This window comes from Parambassis ranga, chromosome 24, assembly GCF_900634625.1.
Source record: "Parambassis ranga chromosome 24, fParRan2.1, whole genome shotgun sequence".
NCBI lineage: Eukaryota > Metazoa > Chordata > Actinopteri > Ambassidae > Parambassis > Parambassis ranga.
This window is the reverse complement of record NC_041043.1, coordinates 11220306-11241881: the sequence shown is the minus strand read 5'-3', so window position 1 is coordinate 11241881 and position 21576 is coordinate 11220306. Positions and strand designations below refer to the sequence as shown.

General features: G+C 40.8%; 1 protein-coding gene across 2 annotated transcripts; it reads right to left on the bottom strand.

Moving 5' to 3' along the window:
* Positions 1 to 6853: 6853 nt before the first annotated feature.
* Positions 6854 to 12714, bottom strand: blk (BLK proto-oncogene, Src family tyrosine kinase). 2 transcript variants are annotated; one of them, XM_028397031.1, is made up of 15 exons: positions 12621 to 12714; positions 12233 to 12284; positions 11717 to 11804; positions 11533 to 11629; positions 11419 to 11449; positions 11050 to 11143; positions 10857 to 10955; positions 10672 to 10775; positions 10419 to 10568; positions 9881 to 10033; positions 9616 to 9795; positions 8730 to 8806; positions 8010 to 8160; positions 7625 to 7756; positions 6854 to 7535 (listed from the first exon to the last, which is right to left on the bottom strand). In XM_028397031.1, exons 4-15 carry the CDS (start codon positions 11626 to 11628, stop codon positions 7333 to 7335), a joined length of 1470 nt encoding a protein of 489 aa, XP_028252832.1. In that variant the 5' UTR covers position 11629; positions 11717 to 11804; positions 12233 to 12284; positions 12621 to 12714; the 3' UTR covers positions 6854 to 7332. The 2 variants fall into 2 exon arrangements, with proteins under 2 accessions (XP_028252832.1, XP_028252833.1); XM_028397032.1 differs by having other exon boundaries at positions 11717 to 11800; positions 12235 to 12284; positions 12621 to 12696.
* Between the last annotated feature and the right edge of the window lie 8862 nt (positions 12715 to 21576).

The following is a 21576-nucleotide window of genomic DNA, read 5'->3' as shown; positions in this document are numbered from 1 at the left end:
GACTTTGACATGGACCACCACCCACCAACCTTGTTCCAGACCATTGGGCAGGTTGTTTGTTGTTGTTGTTGTTGTTTGTTCAGACTGCAGCATATAACAGTTAAAAACAGACAGAAGAAACAAATGTAGCAGTCGTCTCAGTTCCTTAGAGATCCATCACAAATAGCCCCTAAACTAAAAAGAAGAAGGAGAAGAAGAAGTCTGCTGGAAGATTGTTGATAAAATCACTGGGACAGAAGTGGCAGACTTCCACATACTGTAACAGCGTGTCACCTTCACATTGCTGGACTGGATTTCAAATGCTGGGACATAGAAATAATTATGCAGGTGGTGTATCGTGTTTTAATGAATAAATTAAACAGGTAAAGTGCAAAGAACCTTTTTTTTTTTACAAAAAAAAAGTAGAAGGTCACTTTTTTTGCTTCTTACTCCTTCTCTTTTCGTGGCATTTTCCATCTTTATTACTCAGCTGCCATTTAATTTGAAAACTTTCAAACAAGTTCCTTTTAGATCCGGTCCCAAAAATAGCTTCAGACTGGAGGAGGAGGAGGAGGAAGACTATGAGGAGGATCGGGGAAGTTAATTGCTTTGTGTGCAGTGCCCAGTTAAAAAAAAAAAAAAAAAAAAAAAAACTTTATTAGTAATGAAAAGGCAGAAAGGGTGACAGTGACAGCAGACATGAACTCTTTATAGTTCCTTTGGTCCATTCTCCTGATGACTCTAAAGCACTTACAGTGTAAGATTGGAAATATTCTAGTGGATGAGACCTTCTAAAAGCCAAGGTTTTGTGGCTGAAAGCAGTTATGTAATCATTAATGGCCATTTAGTAAAATCACTTATAAAGGTCCTCTGCCTGCATTAATTAACCTGCACTGTGATTTTTCCTTCAGAGCAGAGGCTGGCAGAGCTCCTCGCTTTCAACAGCACATCTTGATTTTTCTTCCACTTCTCGACAGTCAAGGTCAAAGCCACATGTATGAATATTTTTTCTGACATTAAACCTCGACAGCAGGGATCTGAAAATGGGCTCTGAGCACACAGCGCACACAGCACGGGGATGATGAGATAACAAAAGACTCATATGTCCACGACACACACACGAAGATGTCCTGTGTTATGTAAGCCTGCGGCTGTGTGAGCGTTTTACTGCCCAGTGAAAGGTCCATGTGATCATATGGAGTTCATTTAGCTGAGGCGTTGATGCTCCCACTCACACACAGGAATTAATTTTTCTTCATCAGTGACTGTTCTCCAAGCTAATCCTCCTATGAGGCTTAACGCCGCAGACAGAAAGTCTAAGTGAGACCAGTGAATGGTCACGTTCCAGCCTACACTGCGTAGGCCGGCAGTAGCTTTTACTGCACCAGCACACATATAATTTAATTCCCCCGTAGTTACCGGTGCCCTTGACTCATCATTGAGCTCAACCATGGTGGTCAATTACCAGATACATGTGGGGGAAGAGGTGGTGGCTGCTTCATGGCTTTTACTGTACCTTACAGTAAATGAATTGACGCGGGTTCATAGATCAAGAGAATTTATCAATTTAGCAGATGGTATCTTAAATCCTCCCCAATCAATCTAAAGAAAGGGAGCAGCCTCCGTGTGTGTGTGTGTGTGCAGATCGCTTTTGTGTTGGCTTCATCAAAGAGAATTCCATTAACTCTTACAGCCTGTGAATAAGTCTTCATTTAGTTAGAAAAAAAGGGAATCTGCTTATTGTATTGATCAGTAAAAGCCTTCCTGTTTAGGATTATGTCATCAAAACTGTTTTCCAAAGCAGAGAAAGTGTTATTTTTGTTGCTCAAGAACATCAAGAAATATGAACTTACAGCAGAGTCAAGGACAATGATGTGAACAGTAACATGTGTCTATGCTGAGTGCTCTCACTGTGCTTCAGTCTAATCTCACAAATCCAGTAAAAAAAAATTACAATTTGTTTCATCTGGCCGCAGGGATTTTCAGCAGAACCTTCAAGAGACAGCTCTCATTATGTATCGATTCCAAAGGAGTTCATGAGCAGTGCACAGAGGACACGGTGAATGGACTGTGATGATAGTAATGTGAATTTAATGGAAATTTTTACACTTTCATAAAGTAGTTCATGTTTATGTATACGTCAGTTGACATATTTGATCAAAGTTTTTGTGTTAACCTGCTTTCTTTCTAATTACCAGAAGGGGGCAGAAGCCTTGGTCAAATTGACCCAGGAACATTATTGCTGTTCCTATAAAACGAGGGGAGGAGGGTTAATCGCATAGACTTGAAATGAAGTCGATGTTATGTTCCCTCCCTCGCATGACCTTTGATGAAAGGTCATGCGGATTCTTATAAGATATAGATAAATATTAATGACTTCTTTTATAATGTGATCAAAATATTTGTAAAACTGTTTAAAATCAGACTATATGTCAGAAGCACTTTAATAGGGTTAGGTTTAAGGTTAGGTGGTTGGCTTTTTCAGGGTTTATATCTTCAGGGTTAATATTAGGCATGGATTTCTCCAGGTTAATGTTAGGTCCATTCACTGGAATGGGTTTACATATGCTATTACGTTTAGGGACAGACTTAGGACCCTCCAAGTTAAGGTTAGAGGTAATCCTGTTTGGTAGGGTTAGGCACAATTCCCATTATCCAGTTTTTATTAATCAAGCTAAACGTTAAATCCATTAAGGATATGGTTACCCGTAGGTGTACCCATATGTTACTCTGCTAGTAATTGTTTCTATTTGACAGAACACCAGATCACCAGATCACCAGATCACCTATTTATACAGCGGTCGAGTCAGAGATGTAAGAGAGGTACAACAAAATGCTCAGCACAAAGAACAAGCTGTATGAATGTAGACTGCACTCAGAGTTTATTAAGTGTGTTTTCTGAAATGACTGATGTTGGTGGGAGATTTACTGCAGATTTATTTAGTGAACAATGTACTAATGAGATTGAGGTCTCAGTCACTAGTGTTAAGTCTTATGCAGTACAGCACAGGCTTCATTTTGTGAATTATGGCCCCTGAAGAATAAAAAAAAAACTGTTGCTGATGAAGCACTGGCTCCAAAAGAACAAAGTCGGGGGCAGCCAAAGGGTTGAACTCAAAGCTTCTGAACAGTCGTCCAAAGCCAATGAGTGATGTCATGGTGGCTACATCCACTTATATATTGTCCATCTTTTTTTTTTGTAATCACTGACTCCTTCAAATCCTAAAACAGTGTTGGACACTTATATACGGAGCCCCTCTGATGGTAAAAAAATAAATAAATCGTGGCCATGAAATATGTATAAGGTGCGCACGAAATACTACTTCATGGCCACGAATTAGTATTTGTTATGTGAGGTGTAGATTTTAACAGGACCCAGACGCAGACAAAAGTAAAGTTCAACAAAAAGGGAGCTTTATTTAAAGCTAAACAACAAAACCAGTCCAGAGGAGCAGGTGAACTTAAGGAGGGCTACTGAAAACAGTGTCAGTAAAAATGCAAAAATCAAAGAACCAAACACTAACGAAAAGATCAAAACACAAACCAAACCTGAGGAGGACGGGAAAACACGGAGGGAAAAAGGACGACGACGAGACGGTGGAAGGCAGATAATCACAAGGGAACGTGGGAAGAACTGAGAAAGACAAAGGGGGAGCACAGGGCTTAAATAGAGGAGAGACGACACAGGTGAACACAATTAGGGAGGAGCTGGTAATCAGGAAGAGGGAACTGGGAGGAGGTAAAACCTGGCAGGGAGACATACAGGGAAGACAGGACTACAGAATAAGACAAGGGGGGGCACAGCAACACTGAGGAAAAGAGGGAGGAAAGAGGGATCAGAGGAGGAGGAAGTCTAATAACAGAAAATCATAACAACAAATGAGGGAACAGAATAAACATGACGATCCACAACAGTATTGTTATAGACAGGGCGCATGGGTGCTGGCTGCCCGGCCCGGGAGCACCTCCCCTGGGCAGCAGGGAGCAGTCAGTGTCCCTCTCTGGGGAAATGTGCTGGAGCACGGGGAAGCTCCAAGAGCGTAGGGGAGCTACTGCTGCCCTGCTGCCCGGGAAAGGTGCTCCCTGGCCAGGCAGCCCGCTCCCATGCACCCTGTCAATGACAATACTGATTCGTGCAAACAAATTAACTATTTCGTGGGAACGAATTAGTATTTCATTCTACTTATTTCGTGGCCACGATTTTTTTTTTTTTTTTACCATGTCATCAGAGGGGCTCCATACTTATAGAACATTCAGCAGTGCCTTCTTGGTAAAAGCAACTCTGCCTTTAGCTTAGCTTTGGTCTTCACCAACTTCTGCATGGACTTTAATAGCTTGTTGCAGGGACAAACCTTTGATTTATTAGAGTTTTTTTTCTGCTGAAGTGGAATTAAAACCGCTACATACAAACTTAACAAGCTGAATTCTCAGTTTATTCAGTATATTGTTATTATTGGGGCACCTTTAAGAAGACAACCACACTGAGCATCCTGTTGTTCTCACCCCCACTACTGACTGATGTGAAACAACATTGCAGTAACTCTTGCCACATAAATTCCTCCCACTCAAAATATAGCAAAGAAATTTCTAACGTCACACAGAAAAGAGCTGATTTCTATCATTTTGAACAAAGTTTAACAGATGTACTCAGAGCCATGGTTTCCCTCTTTTGAATATGAATAAATGATGTCTGGAGGATATTTGTCTCCATATGAAATTTATGAATAATGTGAAACCTTCAGGAGTTTAGGAAGCCTCCAACCCACTGACTATTTTGCAAATGTTTAGTGGATATTTTCTGTCATTGTTTCAAGAGCCCTCACATCTAATGGACACTTCTGATTGATGGACTCCATTAATGTAACGACATCAAAGCCCAAGAGAGAATAACATGTTTATGAGGAGCATAATGCCAACTGAACACTACTGAAAACATTACAGGAAGATGAAAGCACGTCTCTTTTCATCTGTGGCGATGAGCTTGTTTTCATCCCAGCGGACGGTGCAGGGTTATCTTCAACAAATGCTAATGACGTGTTGCCTTCTGCAGGGATCAGTCATTAATCTACGTGTGAGCCACTGTTTCCTGTCATCATCCCTCTCCGGCAGCAGTGATATGCACAGAAGGAGGAGATCTGGCCTCGCAACCTTTTACCTCAAATGTCTTGTCATCTTGTGTTAACATCATGGCTCATTTTAAGAGGAGGCTTATTATCAATCATTCTGCAGACTTTAGTAATGGTGGTTTCCTCAATTCCTCAGTTGCCTGATGTTATTGTTGCCTGCGTCTGTGGGGCAGCTTCTCAACACAGTCATCAAATATTAGTGTTTTATAGCTTCTCTTGAACTGAGCAAAGGAATGAAAATACTTCAGCTCACACCCAACAGATGGATTCCTGGGATGTTTGATAGATCCACCAGATCCACCACTGATCCGGTTACAGTTAGTTATGCTGCCAGTGATGAACAGCCATTCATCAGACATCATTAGACAAGAAGAATGCATACAGGAATTGTATTTAAAATTATAAAATAATCTGATTTGATTTCAAGCCTACAATGCATTTGTGCAGGAAAGAAATTAGAGAGATACTGTAATAGGATCAATATGTGACAGAGGGGGTGGAAACCATAGGAATCTGTGTGTAATTAGTCAGTCCACCATGTGAGCCTGGACACAGCTTGATGCTTTTAGCACTGAAACAGCAGCTTTGATAGTAAACCAACACATGATTATTGGAATTTGTGCCCCCGTGTGTGAACCTGAAACATGTTTATGATGCTAATAGGCAGCATTTCTGAGGATGCCCACATTCTTGCCTGAGGCAGAGACCACTGATCATGCAACTTCACTGAATTTGCTGTGAGGGAAGCACTTAATACTGCCATGTGTTTATTCAGTCATTTGATTTTGGTTTTAATTTAAATATATAAAAATGGATTCTTATCCAGTATCCACATGCAGACTACTAGTAGAAAATTGCCATGTTGTGAGACACTGCCCTCTGCAGGATGACAAGGGTACAACAATAAATTAAGCTGCTTTTAGTTTTTACAATTTACAAAAATTAGCTGTGTGTTTATATGCAATTGGCATTGTCAAAAAATTAAAGAACTCATCCTTAATAATTGGTCATATTTAATTTATATAGAGTAAAGGCTATAATCAATATTCAACTGCCATAAAGCCGCCTTGAATACTTGTTTGCATACATAACAACGATTAATACAGAGTTTGCTGATGTGGCTTTTAAGGAAATTAAAGATGTTGCACTTTTTTGGCAACGCATACCTCTTCTGTTGTTGTTATTAGCTGGAAACTATCCAGAGTCAGTGTTCAGGGCCACGCATATTAAAACCGCTTTTAGCCTCAGTTTTGATGACACAACAGGAAATTGTACAATAGTATTACTGCAGATGCGACTGCAGTAAAATGTGTTTTTAACAGAAAAAAAAAAAGTTTGTAATGGCGTTCCAGTTGTATGGCATTTAAGGAATGCTGACTCACACTTCCTGTTTCCTGTCCATCCAGGAAATGGCAGGGTTTAACCCCTGACTGCGTCGGCCATTCCACTGTCTTATCTACAAGATACTGTCTGCACCCTCCCTAGGGATCAAAACGGCAGAAATTTAGGAGGCTTTCTTCCTGTAGGTGACCATGTAGCCTCCCACATTTAAAACTGTCCTCCATTTTAATGGAGATTATCACGCAATGCACGTTTTAATGTGAATCATCCTAACGTTAGATAAAGGCCTCCGCTTGAAAAAGATCTTACGAAGCACCTCTAAATTTAAGCTTACGTAATTAAAGCTTAAAAACAATTAATTAATAATTAGAGTAATTAAAAGAATTAAATACAACAATGAGCCAAAGTTCTAAAAAATAATATTTATTTAAAAAATGTACACAAGAATAATTTCTGTTTGGCAAGCATCTTTATTTCTGCAAAAATTAACCTAAAAAATAAAAGTGCTGTGTATTGTGCATGTACTCTCAGGCTGCGTTTTGTACCATGCAAATGTTTAATCTGTAACTTTACCTGTGCCGACTCTCCCCCAGGTCCAAAGGCCGATTTACACCATGCACGTGCTGTGTTTGTATTTCCATAGAGCCATTAACCATTCCTTTGTCATTCCAAACATATTCCATGTCTGTAATGTCAGTGTAATAAAACTGAAATTCAGATCTGCTAAAGATAACAAAAGCCATAAATAAGGTTTACATTCACTCAAAAGGAAAGCGTTAAAAAAAATCTATGTAAATTGTTTAAAAAAATTATTAGTATCATCAAGAAAGATGACACGTTGATCCTCTTCAGAACATTTTGTCTTCTTCAAGTTATCGATGTGTAATCATGGCTGCATCTCATATTGTCCCTCTGTGGCAATAAAGAAGTCGTTGAGAGTGTTCTGGAGAAAGTCAAAAGTCGGTCGGTCCTCAGGCTTCTCTTTCCAGCACATCATCATGATGTCATAGAGTTCTTCAGGACAGCCGTCCGGACAGGGCATCCTGTAAGACCGGTCCAGGCTCCGGACCACCTCTGGGTTGGTCATTCCTTGTCAGGAGAGCAACAGTGATCAGTTTACACAGAGCAGCTGGTTTCAGTGCAGTACATTATAGAAGTGTGTTTCTCGTGGCCTGTACCTGGGTAAGGTATCCTTCCATAGGTGACTATTTCTGTCAGGAGTATCCCAAAAGACCACACATCTGATTTGATGCTAAACGTGCCAAAGTTGATGGCCTCTGGAGCCGTCCATTTAATGGGAAATTTAGCACCTAAAGAGGGCGAGATGAAGACATGCTCATGGCTATCACAGCAAAATATACATAATTATCATCTCTTCTTAGGACAGAGGTTTGCACTGAAACCACCGCATTTCGTCACTCATGGCAACACCATGTATCACTTGAGACGTGTCGAAAAATGACACATTGGCCATGTTGTGTGGGCAAAGTGTCACGTGCAGGTCCATATTTAGAACAAATACATTTTCTGTTTGTAAAAAGATGAATTTAGTTGTGTTGTCACCTTCTTGTGCTGTATATTCTGTCTCGATGATTCTGGCCAGGCCAAAGTCTGCGATCTTGCAGTGCAGCATCTCGTTGACCAGTATGTTGGCCGCTCGCAGGTCACGGTGGATGTAGTTCTTCCTCTCAATGTACGCCATGCCTTCAGAAATCTGCCATTAAAAAAAAAAAAATTCAAGTTTGATTATAGGAAACAAATTTGTGTCTTCTTATCAGTGTGTTACTCTTAGATTATAGTATGAACAGTGTTGCTAGAATATGTGTGTAATGAGTAAGATAATATCAGCAAAATGTATTTCAGAGGATGTGCCAACTATGAGGAAGTGATTGTTTTGGAGGGTGGGGGGGTTTGTGGATGGAAAAATAGCACGACTTCCTGTCCGGATGTTAATAATTGACGCGGGGCGAGGCTTTTCGAGCCAGATGTGAAAAAAGGGCTCTGCCACAGAAACCACACAGCTTCTGCTGACAGTTTCCATGTGAAACTCACGAGTGGTGCCCGAGTACATGCTATACTGAGAGACTTTCAAAGTGTCGGTGGAACAGCTAGTGTGTATAAATAGACATTGAGGTCAGCTAGAAGGCTAGTGTTGTTTGTCTGTGTAAAAAAACCCCAGTAAACAAAGATTCTGGAACAAAAAAAAACAACAACAAAAAAGTTTCGATATTTTTTTTCTGTGACGCTACCATTGTGGTAAAAATATAATAAAAATGTTCTTACCTGCGCTGACATGTCTATCAGCTTTTTTAACTTTTGATTTTTTCCTTCATCTGTTTTTAGAAAGTCTAGAAGACATCCTGCCAATGCAAAAAAAAAGAGAAGAGAACAATCTTGTCAGAATAAGAATGGAAACAAGAGAAGTTTCTTAGAAACTTCTGCTTATACTTACACAGAACCATGACACCTAGTCAGCTCTTATTAAAGCAACCAGCATTCATGTGTACTGTAATGGTACAGTTGGGCTGCAGCACATGAAGCTACATTTTACTTACTTTACTACTTTTATGTTTTGATGCAAAACAACAGAATAACAATGAACAGTGTGAAGTGTTAAAATCAGTCTGGCTCATGCCTGCAACAGGGCCTCACTACTAATAATGCAATGAGACCTCAAACACAGGTTGGGAGGGGTTGTTTTTAGAATACAGGTTACATCGGTAAAGACTGCAGAATATGTTGCACTAATCATGATGCTAAAAACATGAATTTCTGCTGTGATGATGTCTCTTCCTGTTTTCGAGCATCACAATTTCAATAAATACTTAAACAGGTAAACATCACCATGCAAATGTTTCATCTGTAGTTTAATGTTGGCTGCACTTGATTAGTAAGGAGGCTACTATGCCAGCAATGCTACACTATTTAAGTTGCAATCAAACTTTAGTTTCTTTTGATTTTTTTTCTCATTTATTTTTGCATATTTCTCTCTTCACAGTCCTTTTTAAAATTAAATAAATAAATAAATAAAGAGTTAGAAATTAGAATTAGAAAACTAATTTTTTAGACTACATGATGAATTGAGAAGATAATTGTTGGATGATGAAATACTTTATCGCCCCTTTTTTTGACATTTTATCCATCTCTCTCTCTCTCTCTCTTTGCTCACCATTGATCATAAACTCTGTGACGATGAGGATGGGTTCCTTCGTCACCACGGCGTGGAGTCGTACCAGTCGTTCGTGCTGCAGCTGCTTCATCAGGTTGGCCTCCTGAAGAAAGGCCTCAGGCTCCATCGTTCCCTCCTTTAAGGTCTTAATAGCAACCTTCTGGGTGTTCTTGTAGTAACCTGGATGCAGATAGATCAGATTTTTATTCTCCATGCTTTGGTTTTGTCTATACGACTAAACAGCTTCACTGGCAGCTTCTCTTACCCATCCACACTTCTCCAAACTGCCCTGCTCCGAGTTTCTTCACCATCTTCAGTGTCTCTCTGGGAATTTCCCACTCATCTTGTGCCCATGGCTGGCTTGGAGCCTTGGGCTTACACGGAGCATACAGCCGCTGACACAAACCATCCGCCGTGCCTGCACCCACATATATCACACATTCAAACACATGAATGACACAGTTTAGTTTCTGGAACTGTACTCATTGTTTGTAAAAAAGGGGTCCTCGTATGTAGGTTGTTTTTCTGTGCGTTGGCAGCTCGTTCTCGAGATTTGGCCCTCTTATCTTGTGGTTTAGTCGCAGGAGTGGAAAGACTACTCCTCTCATGCAGGAAACGCACAGCGCATCACAGGGGTCGAACTTCCCCTCTTTTATTTTAAAGTCAGTGCACATGCGTTACAACTCAGTAAACTGAATCTGACTCAAAATCAATGCATGTCTATGAAGTGCAGTGAGAAACCCTCCATGCAGTGGCTCTTAAATGAAGTTCTGTGAGTGTGCATGTTTGTGTTGATCACTCACGGCTGTAGTATTTAACCAGTTCCTGCAGGGATGGAAATGTGTTGGAGGGGGAGATGTAGTAACCACCTCTGTCCAGACAGCGGATCTTGTAGTGTTTTACCACATCTCCTTGCTCTGACACACAGTCTCTGACTGACAGTGAGAAGGACCCTACGGCAGGATGAAGATATTTAACCGTTAGATGTTGTGTTGGAACACTTACACACACTCACTCCATGTGTCATGGCACAGAAATAAACTGATTGCTAGTCACCTTTACAGGTCTCGCTCTCTCGAATCAGAAAGGAGCCCGCTTTATTTCCAGGAGCTAAAAGCAGTCGTTCCGTCTCTCGTCTACTCAGCTCCCTGAAAAACCATCTGCAGGAGAGACGGTCACATTTTCCCATATCAATCATTTCAAAATATAATTCACACATTTGTGAAAAATAGATGACGTACTTTTCAATCTCCAGTGTGTCCGCCCTGGCTATATAATTAGAGGGTATGAAGCCCTCCCGCCCTGACGTCAGGGATTTAGCCAGCCACCATTCTCCGCTTCTACAAACAGGGACACATGCAGCAGATTATTATGTTTTTATGTTATATGTTTTTGGTCTTATTGAAGCTGTGGACACTGTAGGGCAACACTTACTCTTGCAGAACTTTAAGTTTCTCTCCCTTACTGAAAGACAGATCACTATCGTTGGTTGCTTTGAAGTCATGTTGTGCCACAAACAGAATTTCACCTTAAGTAGAGCACAAAATGGTGTGAAAACAGCAGGAGCTTTAAATATAAGCAACATTTAAACACTTTTTTTGACATGTATGCTGCGTTCTTAGTTATTATAGCATGCAGCAGTGACTGATGTTGTGCTTGCGGCCCTATCTTATACTCAGGAGAGGACAGAGGAAATCCAGTCGAGATTTCGATCTTAAAACGTCGACTTCTCTGCTGCTAATGTTTCTTTTGCACAGCAGCAGACAAGCCTGTAACTTTCCATGCAAAGGGTAACATTATTACCATTATCTGTATAGGTGTTTCCGCTTCGTTCCTAAACAAAACAACAAGAAAATACTTTAGGATAATTGAACGCATTTAGCTTAGTCACAGTATACTTCATCTTATGTTGCTCACTATATGGTTGGACGTGTTGGAGGCCTGAGCGTTATGTTTCCTTTTGTAGAACGTCTCATCTTCTTTTTGTTTCTGCCCACTGGATGTGCAGCCCATTCTGCATGTATAATAGAAGCCTTTATACAATTACATGTACTAGATTCTGCTTAAAGGATCAGATAGTTGCATCATCTTCATCACTCACCTGATAAAGCAGATGAGCTTTCCTGAAGCTGTTTTCAGTCTCCACTCCTCCCACTGCAGCCTCTGCTCTGTAACTTCATGCCCGGTGCCTGAAAATGTTCAAGAATCCGCTAAATTATCTTTTAATGAGTGTTTTTGTCTGCGTAACAAATGCTCTCTCATAAGAGGAAGTAAAAAAATATTTTTAACGCCTCATAAGTTTACATTTACATACTGGCAGCCTGCTGAGCTAAAAATAGAGGAAAAATAAAGCACTATAACTGATAAGCACCTGGAAAGTGCACATGTATCAAGCAGGATCTTAAATATTTTTAAAGGACTTGTATCAGTGTTACAGAACATGAATGCGGTAACTGCTCATTTAAATGATTATTTTGGATTTATGGTTTTACATGCAAATACAGGCCGATGTGTGTGTGTGTCAGACTTCTCCCTGTTTAATGAACGTGTGTGTGTGAGCACATGTAAATAAGAACGCTGAATTTAATTTAGCCATAAAACCTTAGGCAGAACTCACCGTTAAGAAGTAAATTAGGGTGTCAGTGAGATCTAGAAAACTGCCACATTGCCTGTGAAGAAAAATAAATAAATTTGTGAACAACTTTTCTGTTTGTGCGTAAAGAAAAATTTCACTTTTTTCGAAGGTCTTCCTTACACAGCTAATATATTTCTTGCCATGATCACTTTATATTGATGATAATACTGTCTATATTATCATCAATATGCTATATTATTTCATCATGGTGTGTTACTAAAAGTGTTGTGTATTTAGGATTTAAGCAGTATTATTAAAAACAGATTTTATGTTACACGTTTTGTGTAATGTTGACCTTAATAAAATGAAAGTATGTCCATAAGTTGAGCTGCTGTCACTCGTCTTTAGTGTCTGATTACATAATAAATACCTTGAACTTGTCCCCGGCTCGTGTCTTCACAGAAGTACTCCAGATGCAAAATGTCTTCAGTTTCCTCATTGAGAACTGAGTGCTTGTTATAGTGTGTCACTCTCACTCACTCTTGGTTTCTCTCTCTCTCTCCCCCTCTCTCTCTCTCACACACACACACACACACAGAGTGTGTAGACCAGGGCGTCCCCTGGGGGGGGCTATACTCACATTGAGTTTACTGGAAACAGACAGCAACAGACAGTTTGTTTTATTTTTGCCTGTCATGGCCTCCTTTTCCTCTGTGACACATCACTTACAATAAAACACATCAATCGTTGATGAAATAGTTTTAACACTGATAAATTAAACACAAATAAAGTTTGATTTACAGATCATTAACTAACACAGTGCATCATTTGCATCTTCATGATTTTTTTTCTGATGTCCTTGCATATCAAATGAGCTCTGCAATGGAAAAAAGAGGTTGTACTGTACACCATCTGTAGCTGACTGAGGGCCGGGTGTTCAAAAACAGAGAGAATGTGGTTTCCATGACATGCTTCTCAGTTCCTCTGGTGGTCTGTACTAGTGTTTATCTCTGTGGTACATCTTTCTAAAATCAGCCAAGAGTTAAATACATGTTTAGAGTAATACACATTTGGACCACAAGAGGGACTCTTGAGCTGAAGTCTGTTTGATCAGCAGCGTATGTATATAACAATAACAATAACAATAACAATAACAATAACAATAACAATAACAATAACAATAACAATAACAATAACAATATAATATAATATAATATAATATAATATAATATAATATAATATAATATAATATAATATAATATAATATAATATAATCAGCTGTCGTGTGGCGAAGCAAATCCACTAGTTGATTTTATAGTGTGTATTTAAAATGTTAAACATAATGTTATAAAAGGAGACTATTTTCTGATGTAAAATAACGTTTTTAAATGTTTTAATGAACAAATGTTCCTCATCAAGTAGAAGGGCATCATTTATTGCCTGTTGCTGTTCCCCAGTTTCACCACTAGAGGGTGTTAACAATCATCTTTTCTTTTGTGTCACTTTGCCTTGGATTCATGCAATTTCTATTAATATAATATATTAATAGAAATAGGTAAAGGTCATATTATGACCTTTACCTATAATGACCTATAAATGACCTCACTTATAGAGATGATTCAGTGGAACTTTTATTGTGTATCTTTGTGTAGTGCAGAGGGCAGTGTGCACATGCCAATGCAGATGTAAAAAAAAACATCTGTCACACTTACAGAGGGGGGAAAAGTGCAAGCTAGTGTCAAAGTACAACAATGCTTTGGTTGTTCACATCACACAGTTAACCAGGTACTTCCTATTCTCACCGTATAATACACTGAGAAGGGAATTCACCTCTCTTCTTCAGCGAGTGTGACAATAAACATAAAACAATATGTCCTTGAGTTATCTAGTGGGAATTGTGACCACCTAATGTTTGCTTTGCATGCCAGATTACCTTAAAGTTTTATTATAAGTGAATCAAAGAACATTGTGAGGAAGGTATCATTTACAGTGCTGTAACCTATAAGTGCAGAGAACAATAAATCTTACAGCACCGGAAGTGTTTGTTTCCTATGGGGGGTTTTATACAACACGCAACGTGGGGATATTACTCTCTGGGCAACACTTCACAGGTTTTTGTTTGGACCACCTGTGCTGTGTGTGGGGACTGTGCTGTGCTGTAGTTCTCTGAAGGAACAATCTCACTTCACTGTACACACAAACACACACACACACACATACACACAGGCTGCAGGTGCATGGTGAGTGTTATTGAGTGCGTCCTGGTTACTAACTGCTGTTTCTCTTTATACTCCTTTCTTCTAGTTTTCCATCAGCCCTTGTTTTCTTCCCAGGACTTGGCGGATGCTTGTGTACAGCTCTGCTGGGGTCCCCAGACATTGCATCCTGCCTGCAGAAGGGTCATAAGTGGCCCCACAGGATAACCTGAACAACAGTGGGAAAGAAAGGGAGCGTGGGTCTACTTTGGTAATGCAGTTCTGACCTCCTGTGTGCCAAAAGCATACATGCTGCCAATAGCTACTTTTATTAATGTGTGAGTGTGCAGTGCGTGTGAGCGCAAGTGTCGGTACATGTGCTCATTGTGCATGCTTTTAAAGAGTGTGTGTGACAAGTGTGGCTGTAAAATCAATTATGTAAAGGTGTTGTTGTTTCAAAATGTATTAAAGCTTTGATACACACACACACACACTCACACACACACATCATCACTTTTTCTCAATTTTGATCCCCCTCTACATCACATGAGGCCCCTCTTTAACTTCCTGCCTGTGTGGGAACCTTTTCTATCCGCTGTCACACATGGACTGAGAGAAGGTCTCGCTCCAACATTTGCCATAAAAAGACAAAGTGATTGTCAATAAACAAGGAACAATTGAGCCTTGCTGATGTGTTGCACAGGAACTTCTGTTGTTCCTCCAGGATGGTTATGAGTTTCAGATGAGCTTCACTCTTCCTGTATTGCAACCCTCCTACCACCAGCATTGTAACTTTTTTTTTTTGCACACTTGTCATATGTATTATTGTGTTCAATCACTTGAACAAGTAAGACAATCCAGTAATATAAGAAACAAAAGCTCAGCCTTTTCCTTCAAAGGTAGCTGTCACACTTTACACTTGTATGGCCGTAGAGTGATGGGAGCAAGCCTACATGCAGCTGTTCCACAGGCGAGTAGTTATGAGGTAAACATGGCTGCGGGAAAGCCCCTTATTATTGTGCTCCGGATGGTGTTCCTCACTCTTCCAGTGTTTACCGTGGAAATTACTCTGAGCCAGCAAGCAGGTGTTTCCTCAAAAACTCTTTGCTTTTCCAGAAAATTTCAGGATTAGACTGAGCTCTCCAAGTCAAATACAGCATGCAGCATTTTTGTGAGGACACATTTTCATCAGATGACACACACATATTTTATCAGAAACAGCATTTACCTGCTTTAACTGCTTCACTCTCTAAACACCTTTAGAGAAAGAATTACTTACCACATGCCACGCTCTTGTTGCAATAAGAATGTTTGAGAACAGTGTCCTGCCTCTTACTGGGCTTACGCAGTCAATCAGAGTGACACCAATTATGTATGTCACATGACCACAGGAGACACCACATGGAAACTCTGAGAGGGGTACATCCATCAGCTCTGTCTAATGGGGCTGACTGCAGAAAGAGAATAAAGGAAGTCTCCACAGACAGCCTCATGCGCACACTGGGTCACTATAATAAAAGCAATAATTACAATTTTATCTATTACTGTTTATTTTCCAACTATCTTAGACAGTATGGTTAGGTCCAGTGACCTGTGTGTTTGTGATGCTGATGATCAATATAACATTATTAAATGCTCACATGATTCCTATAGTTGTGGTCTGTGAAAGGGGCCTATAAATGATGCTGATAACTGATATTCACAGATACAGTATCAAAGTATTCCTTCTCATCTGTTCTCTCAGCCACAGTCCCAAAAACAGTCCCTTGCATGCATGTTTATATACACTGCTCAAAAACATAAAGGGAACACTTAAACAACACAATGTAACTCCAAGTCAGTCCCACTTCTGTGTAATCAGCCTGTCCAGTTAGGATCAACACTGATTGTGAATCAGTTTCAGCTGCTGTTCTGCAAATGGAACAGACAACAGGTGGAAATGAGGCAATTATCAAGACAAGCCCTATAAAGGAGAGGTTCTGCAGGTGCTGACCACAGACCATTTCTCTGCTCTCATCCTTTCTGCCTGATGTTTGATCCCTTTTGCATTTTGTCAGTGCTCTCACCCCTAGAGGTAGCATGAGGCACTGTCTAAGTTGCTCAGGTAGTGCAGCTCATCCAGGATGGCACATCAATGAGAGCTGTGGCAAGAAGCTTTCCTGTGTCTGTCAGTGTCCAGAGCATGGAGGAGATACCAGGAGACAGGCAGTACACCAGGAGACATGGAGGGGGCCGTAAGAGGGCAACAACCCAGCAGCAGGACCGCTACCTCCTCCTTTGTGCAAGGAAGAGCAGGAGGAGCACTGCCAGAGCCCTGCAACATGACCTCCAGCAGGCCACTAATATGCATGTTTCTGCTCAAACTGTCAGAAACAGACTCCATGAGGGTGGTATGAGGGCCCAATGTCCAGTGTGCTTATAGCCCAACAACGTGCAGGGTGATTGGCACTAAGAATGGCAGATTCACTGTCGGCGCCCTGTGCTCTTCACTGATGAGAGCAGGTTCACACTGAGCACATGTGGTCATGGAGAATGTTCTGCTGCCTGCAACATCCTCCAGCACAGAGATCTGGATTTTAGTGTTTCCTTTATTTTGTTTTGTTTTGTTTTGTTTTGTTTTTGAGCAGTGTATATATGGTATACGACTGATTACATGCATATTGTCATATGAAACGAACATGTAGATGTCTTAGATGTCTCCACCGGTGCTTGTTTTGAATTATAAGACTACCACAAAAAAGACTTTAAAATACCTTTAATTTCAGACGATATGTGCAGTACATTCAGCAACAGTAATAAAACTCTGTACCACAGAGAATAATGTACTGTCTTACACAGCTGAATGGTCTAAAATACAGAACAATAGAATAGCATATCATCACACACAGTAAAACCCTGCACTGTACTTATGATACTTGATAGAGATCAATTAAAGCTACAATGTAGTTGTTTACATGTTTACAGTGATGTTAATCACTAAACGCTCTCATACACAGTACTGTCCATCATCATTTTCTTCATCTGCACGATACATTTAAACATGATAATATGCTAATATTCATCAAGATGAATATTAGCAGTTTTTTTCTGGGTTTTCCAGAAAAGAACAGCATTAACTAGAAAAATATATATTGTAGTATTATAATAATAATAGTCGACTTTTTACCTTTTATCTGAATAATATACATTCAGATGCATTCTTAATCCTGCAAAAGAATGTTGAGCAGCAAAAATGGTTTGAAAATACCGCAGCAATTGGAAACTACAGTATATGTGCATATCTGTCATAACATGTAACAGACTTAAGTTCTGCTATGCATAGTTCATGATTAGGTAAAGCTAAGGCTCAGAATTGCAATAACAAAATGCTATATATAACATAGATTTTCAAAATAACAGTATTTGCATAAAATCTATGCAAACCTCCTACATACAGTATGGTATATACATTCAAGTTTTTATGCTGTATGAGCAGCAGTTGTGCATGTGTTCAGTCTCAGCATCACAAATGCTGTAACAAAAAGTGCTTCTATAAGGTTTCAGTGCCAGGTACTGACAACGCAAGTCAGAAATGAATGGTGCTACTTCACAGGTCGGATCCCTCTCCTTATGCTGAACTCTTTTTCAGACTCCCTGACTTAAAGCTTGTAGCTTCTTCCTGGCTGTTTACTTCTGTCTCAGAGTCTTCTGCGTCAGCATAAGCTCCCTCTTCAGACTCCGCACTCACTTTCACCATTGTCTCAAGCGGCATCAGCAACACTCTTTTGGATGGATCCTGACTGTCTGCTTTTTGGGCAATAAAACGTTGCTGTGCATCATCGGTTTCTTCATCTGGTTCGTCCGTGTCCTCCTCTGCTTCATCTTCTCCATCAGCTGAATCTCCACCATGTCCGCTCCAGTCCTCGTTGGGTGTCTCAGTTTCCTCGTCCTCTTTTTCAGAGGCTTCAGCATCGTCTCCTTCATCCCCGTCGTTTTCATTTGGGATGTTAATACGTTCAACTTGTGTGTCGTCCTCCTCATCATCCTTTTCAGGTTTCAGTTCCACGACCTCATCACAGTCTGCTGCTTCATCATTAGTCTCTTCATTAATGTCCTGTTCCTCGCATGTATGTTGGGCTTTATCGGGATTGGTGTCAGATTCAGCATTCTCCAGCTGTCCTTCCTCATCTTGTGCAGATTCATCTTCCTCTTCTCCTGCTGATGCATCTTCTGCTTCAGATTCTTCTCTGTTATCACTTTCAGTAACCTCCTTCCCGACCATTTCAGGCTCTTCTGATTCTTCCTCTGCTGTTTCATGTCCTTCTGTCCCATTTCCAGATGTAACACCATCTGTGCAATCTTCACATGATGCACCAGACTCCTTTTTGTTTTTACCAGATACCTCCTCTTCTTTTGCAACCTCTTCAGATTCTTCACCAGTCTCATCTTCCCCTGGAGTCTCATCTTCACCAGGAGTCTCATCTTCGTCTGGAGTCTCATCTTCACCTGGAGTCTCACCTTCACCTGCAGTCTCATCCTCTGCCTTATTCTCAGGTTTGGCTTCTGAGGTTTCTACAGAATCATCTTCATTGTCTTCATTGCTCTCATTTCCTCCATCTTCCACATCTTCTGTTTCTTTGTCAGTTTCAGCTGCGTCTCCCACATCTTCATCTGCATTTTCCTCCTCAGCCTTTGTGGCTTCACTTGCTTCCATTTCATCCTCATTTGTGCCATCAGCTTCTTTTTCATCAGCTGTTTCATCTTTAGCTGTTTCCTTCTCAGACTCATATGCGCTGGTGGCTTCATCATTTTCATCAGAATCATGTTCAGTTGTCAGTCCCTCAGTTTCTGCTGCATCTTCCTCTTCAGCCACAGCAGCTTCACCACCAGCATCTTCTTTTAGTTCATCTTCGCTTGTGGCAGCGGTCTCTTTCTCCTCAGCAGGTTCCTCTTCAGCTCTTTCCTTCTCATCTGACTCATCTCCACTGGTGGCTTCCATATCTTCAGATTCTTGTTCAGTTGTCACTCCTTCAGCTTCTGCTGCCTCTTCTTCATCTACAGTGGCTTCTTCTTTCGGTTCATTTTCACTTGTGGCAGCAGTCTCTTTTTCTTCTGCAGTCTCATCTGCACTGGTTGATTCAATCGGCGTGTCTTTATCAGATTCACATTCATTCGTCTGTGCTTCATCTTCGGCTGCATCTTCCTCTTCAGCTACAGCAGCTTCACCACCAGCATCTTCTTTTAGTTCATCTTCGCTTGTGGCAGCAGCCTCTTTCTCCTCTCCATTAGCTTCCTCTTCAGCTCTTTCCTTCTCATCTGAATCATCTCCACTGGTGGCTTCTATATCTTCAGATTCATGTTCATTGGTCAGTCCCTCTGCTTGTGCTGCCTCTTCGTCATCTACAGTGGCTTCTTCTTTCGGTTCATTTTCACTTGTGGCAGCAGTCTCTTTTTCGTCTGCAGTCTCATCTGCCGTGGTTTCATTCTCATCTGACTCATCTCCACTGGTGGCTTCAATCGGTGCATCTTTGTCAGACTCATGTTCAGTTGTCTGTGCTTCATCTTCTGTTGCATCTTCTGCTTCAGCCACAGCAGCTTCAGCGCCAGCATCTTCTTCAGGTTCATCTTCACTTGTGTTAACTATCTCTTTTTCTTCTGCAGTCTCATCTTCAGACTTGTCTGCATTGTCGGCCTCCACAGCTGCATCTGTATCAGAGTCATGTTCAGTAGTAGCCTGTACATCTGAACTGTGATCTTCAGTTTCATCTTCAGTTGTAACAGCAGTCTCCTTTTCTACCACCAGCTCATCTTCAGTTGTTTCTCCTTTAGCTGGTTTTCCATCATCTTGTTCAGGTTCATCTTCGCTGGCAGCTCCAGTCTCTTCCTCATCAGCCATTCCTTCTTCTACAGTGTTTTCATTGTTGTTCTCTTCTGCTGCAGCTTCGTAATCAGCAGCCTCATTACTTGATTCATCTTTTTCTACAGCTGATTCATTATCAGTTGTTGCCATTTCATCAGGTTCCTCTGATTCAGCAGCTGTGGCTGTGTCATTGTTTTCATCTGCAGACTCATCTGCACCTGTGGAAGGATTCTTCTCCTCGTCTGTGACAGTCCCTTCTTCCACAGCTCCCTCATTCTCAGATTCATCTTCAGTTTTGGCAGTCATAGTGGTTTCTTCATCCTCATTTGTCTTGACATCCAAATCTTCAGCAGAGTCTGATTCACTGGCAGCACCAGTCTCTTCACCATCATCATCTTTCTCTACTTCCAAAACTTCTCCATGATCAGAGTCATGATTAGTTGGTGCATCTGCAGTCTTCTCCTCAGTTGCAGCTTCATCTTCAGCACCCTCATCATTTGATTCATCTGTGACAGTCTGCTTTTCCACCACCAGCTCGTCTTCACTTGTTGCTTCATTTCTGGTGCTTTCATTCTCCTCTGCAGGTTCATCCTCATTTGTTGTCTCATTTAAATCTTCTGGAGAATCAGATTCACTGGCTGCACCAGTCTCTTCTCCGTCTTCGAGCTTACCTACTTCCACAACTTCGTCTTGGTCAGATTCATGGTCAGCTGGAGCTTCTACTGCTGGCTCCTCTGCTTCACTTTCATCAGCGGCAGTCTCAGACTTTGTTTCATCATTAGTTGTTTCTACTTTAGACAATTCTTCTGATAATTCATCCTCAATGGCTGAATCATTATTGTCATCTGCAGACTTATCTGGGTGGATGGTGGGAATATCCTCTTCATCATTAACACTCCCATCTTCCTCCTCACCTTCCTCCTCCTCGTCTTTCTCAGATGCAGGTACACTTGTAGCAGCTGCTGTGGTTTCTTCTGCATTCTCATCTTCAGCAGCATCTTTGTTCAGTTCAACCAGCTCCTCTGTTTCATCTTCATGTGTGGTGGCATCTAAATCTTGTGCAGAATCATCTTCACTGACAGCAACTGTATCTTCATCTTCATCAACACTTTCTGCTTCTGCAGCTTCTTTATTGTCAGATTCATGACCACTTAAGGCTTCTGCAGTGTGTTCTGCAGCCCCTTCATCTTCAGTTGCTGCTTCTTCATCTGGTTCCTCCGATGATTCCTTATCTGTAACTGTTTCAACATTCTTTTCTGCAGCCTCATCCTCATCTTCATCCTTCACAGATTCATGTTCACTTGTGGCTGCTATGGTGTTCTCTAAGTCTGCATTTTCATCTTCTTCAGAGG

Bases quoted from the DNA above. Each gene is read 5' to 3' on its own strand.
- blk (XM_028397031.1), bottom strand. From the start codon at position 11,628: ATGGGCTGCACATCCAGTGGGCAGAAACAAAAAGAAGATGAGACGTTC. The intron at 8,807-9,615 runs GTGAGCAAAGAG...TTGCATTGGCAG, and splicing joins CACAGAGTTTATGATCAATG to GATGTCTTCTAGACTTTCTA. The intron at 8,161-8,729 runs GTAAGAACATTT...TTTTAATGGCAG, and splicing joins TGATAGACATGTCAGCGCAG to ATTTCTGAAGGCATGGCGTA.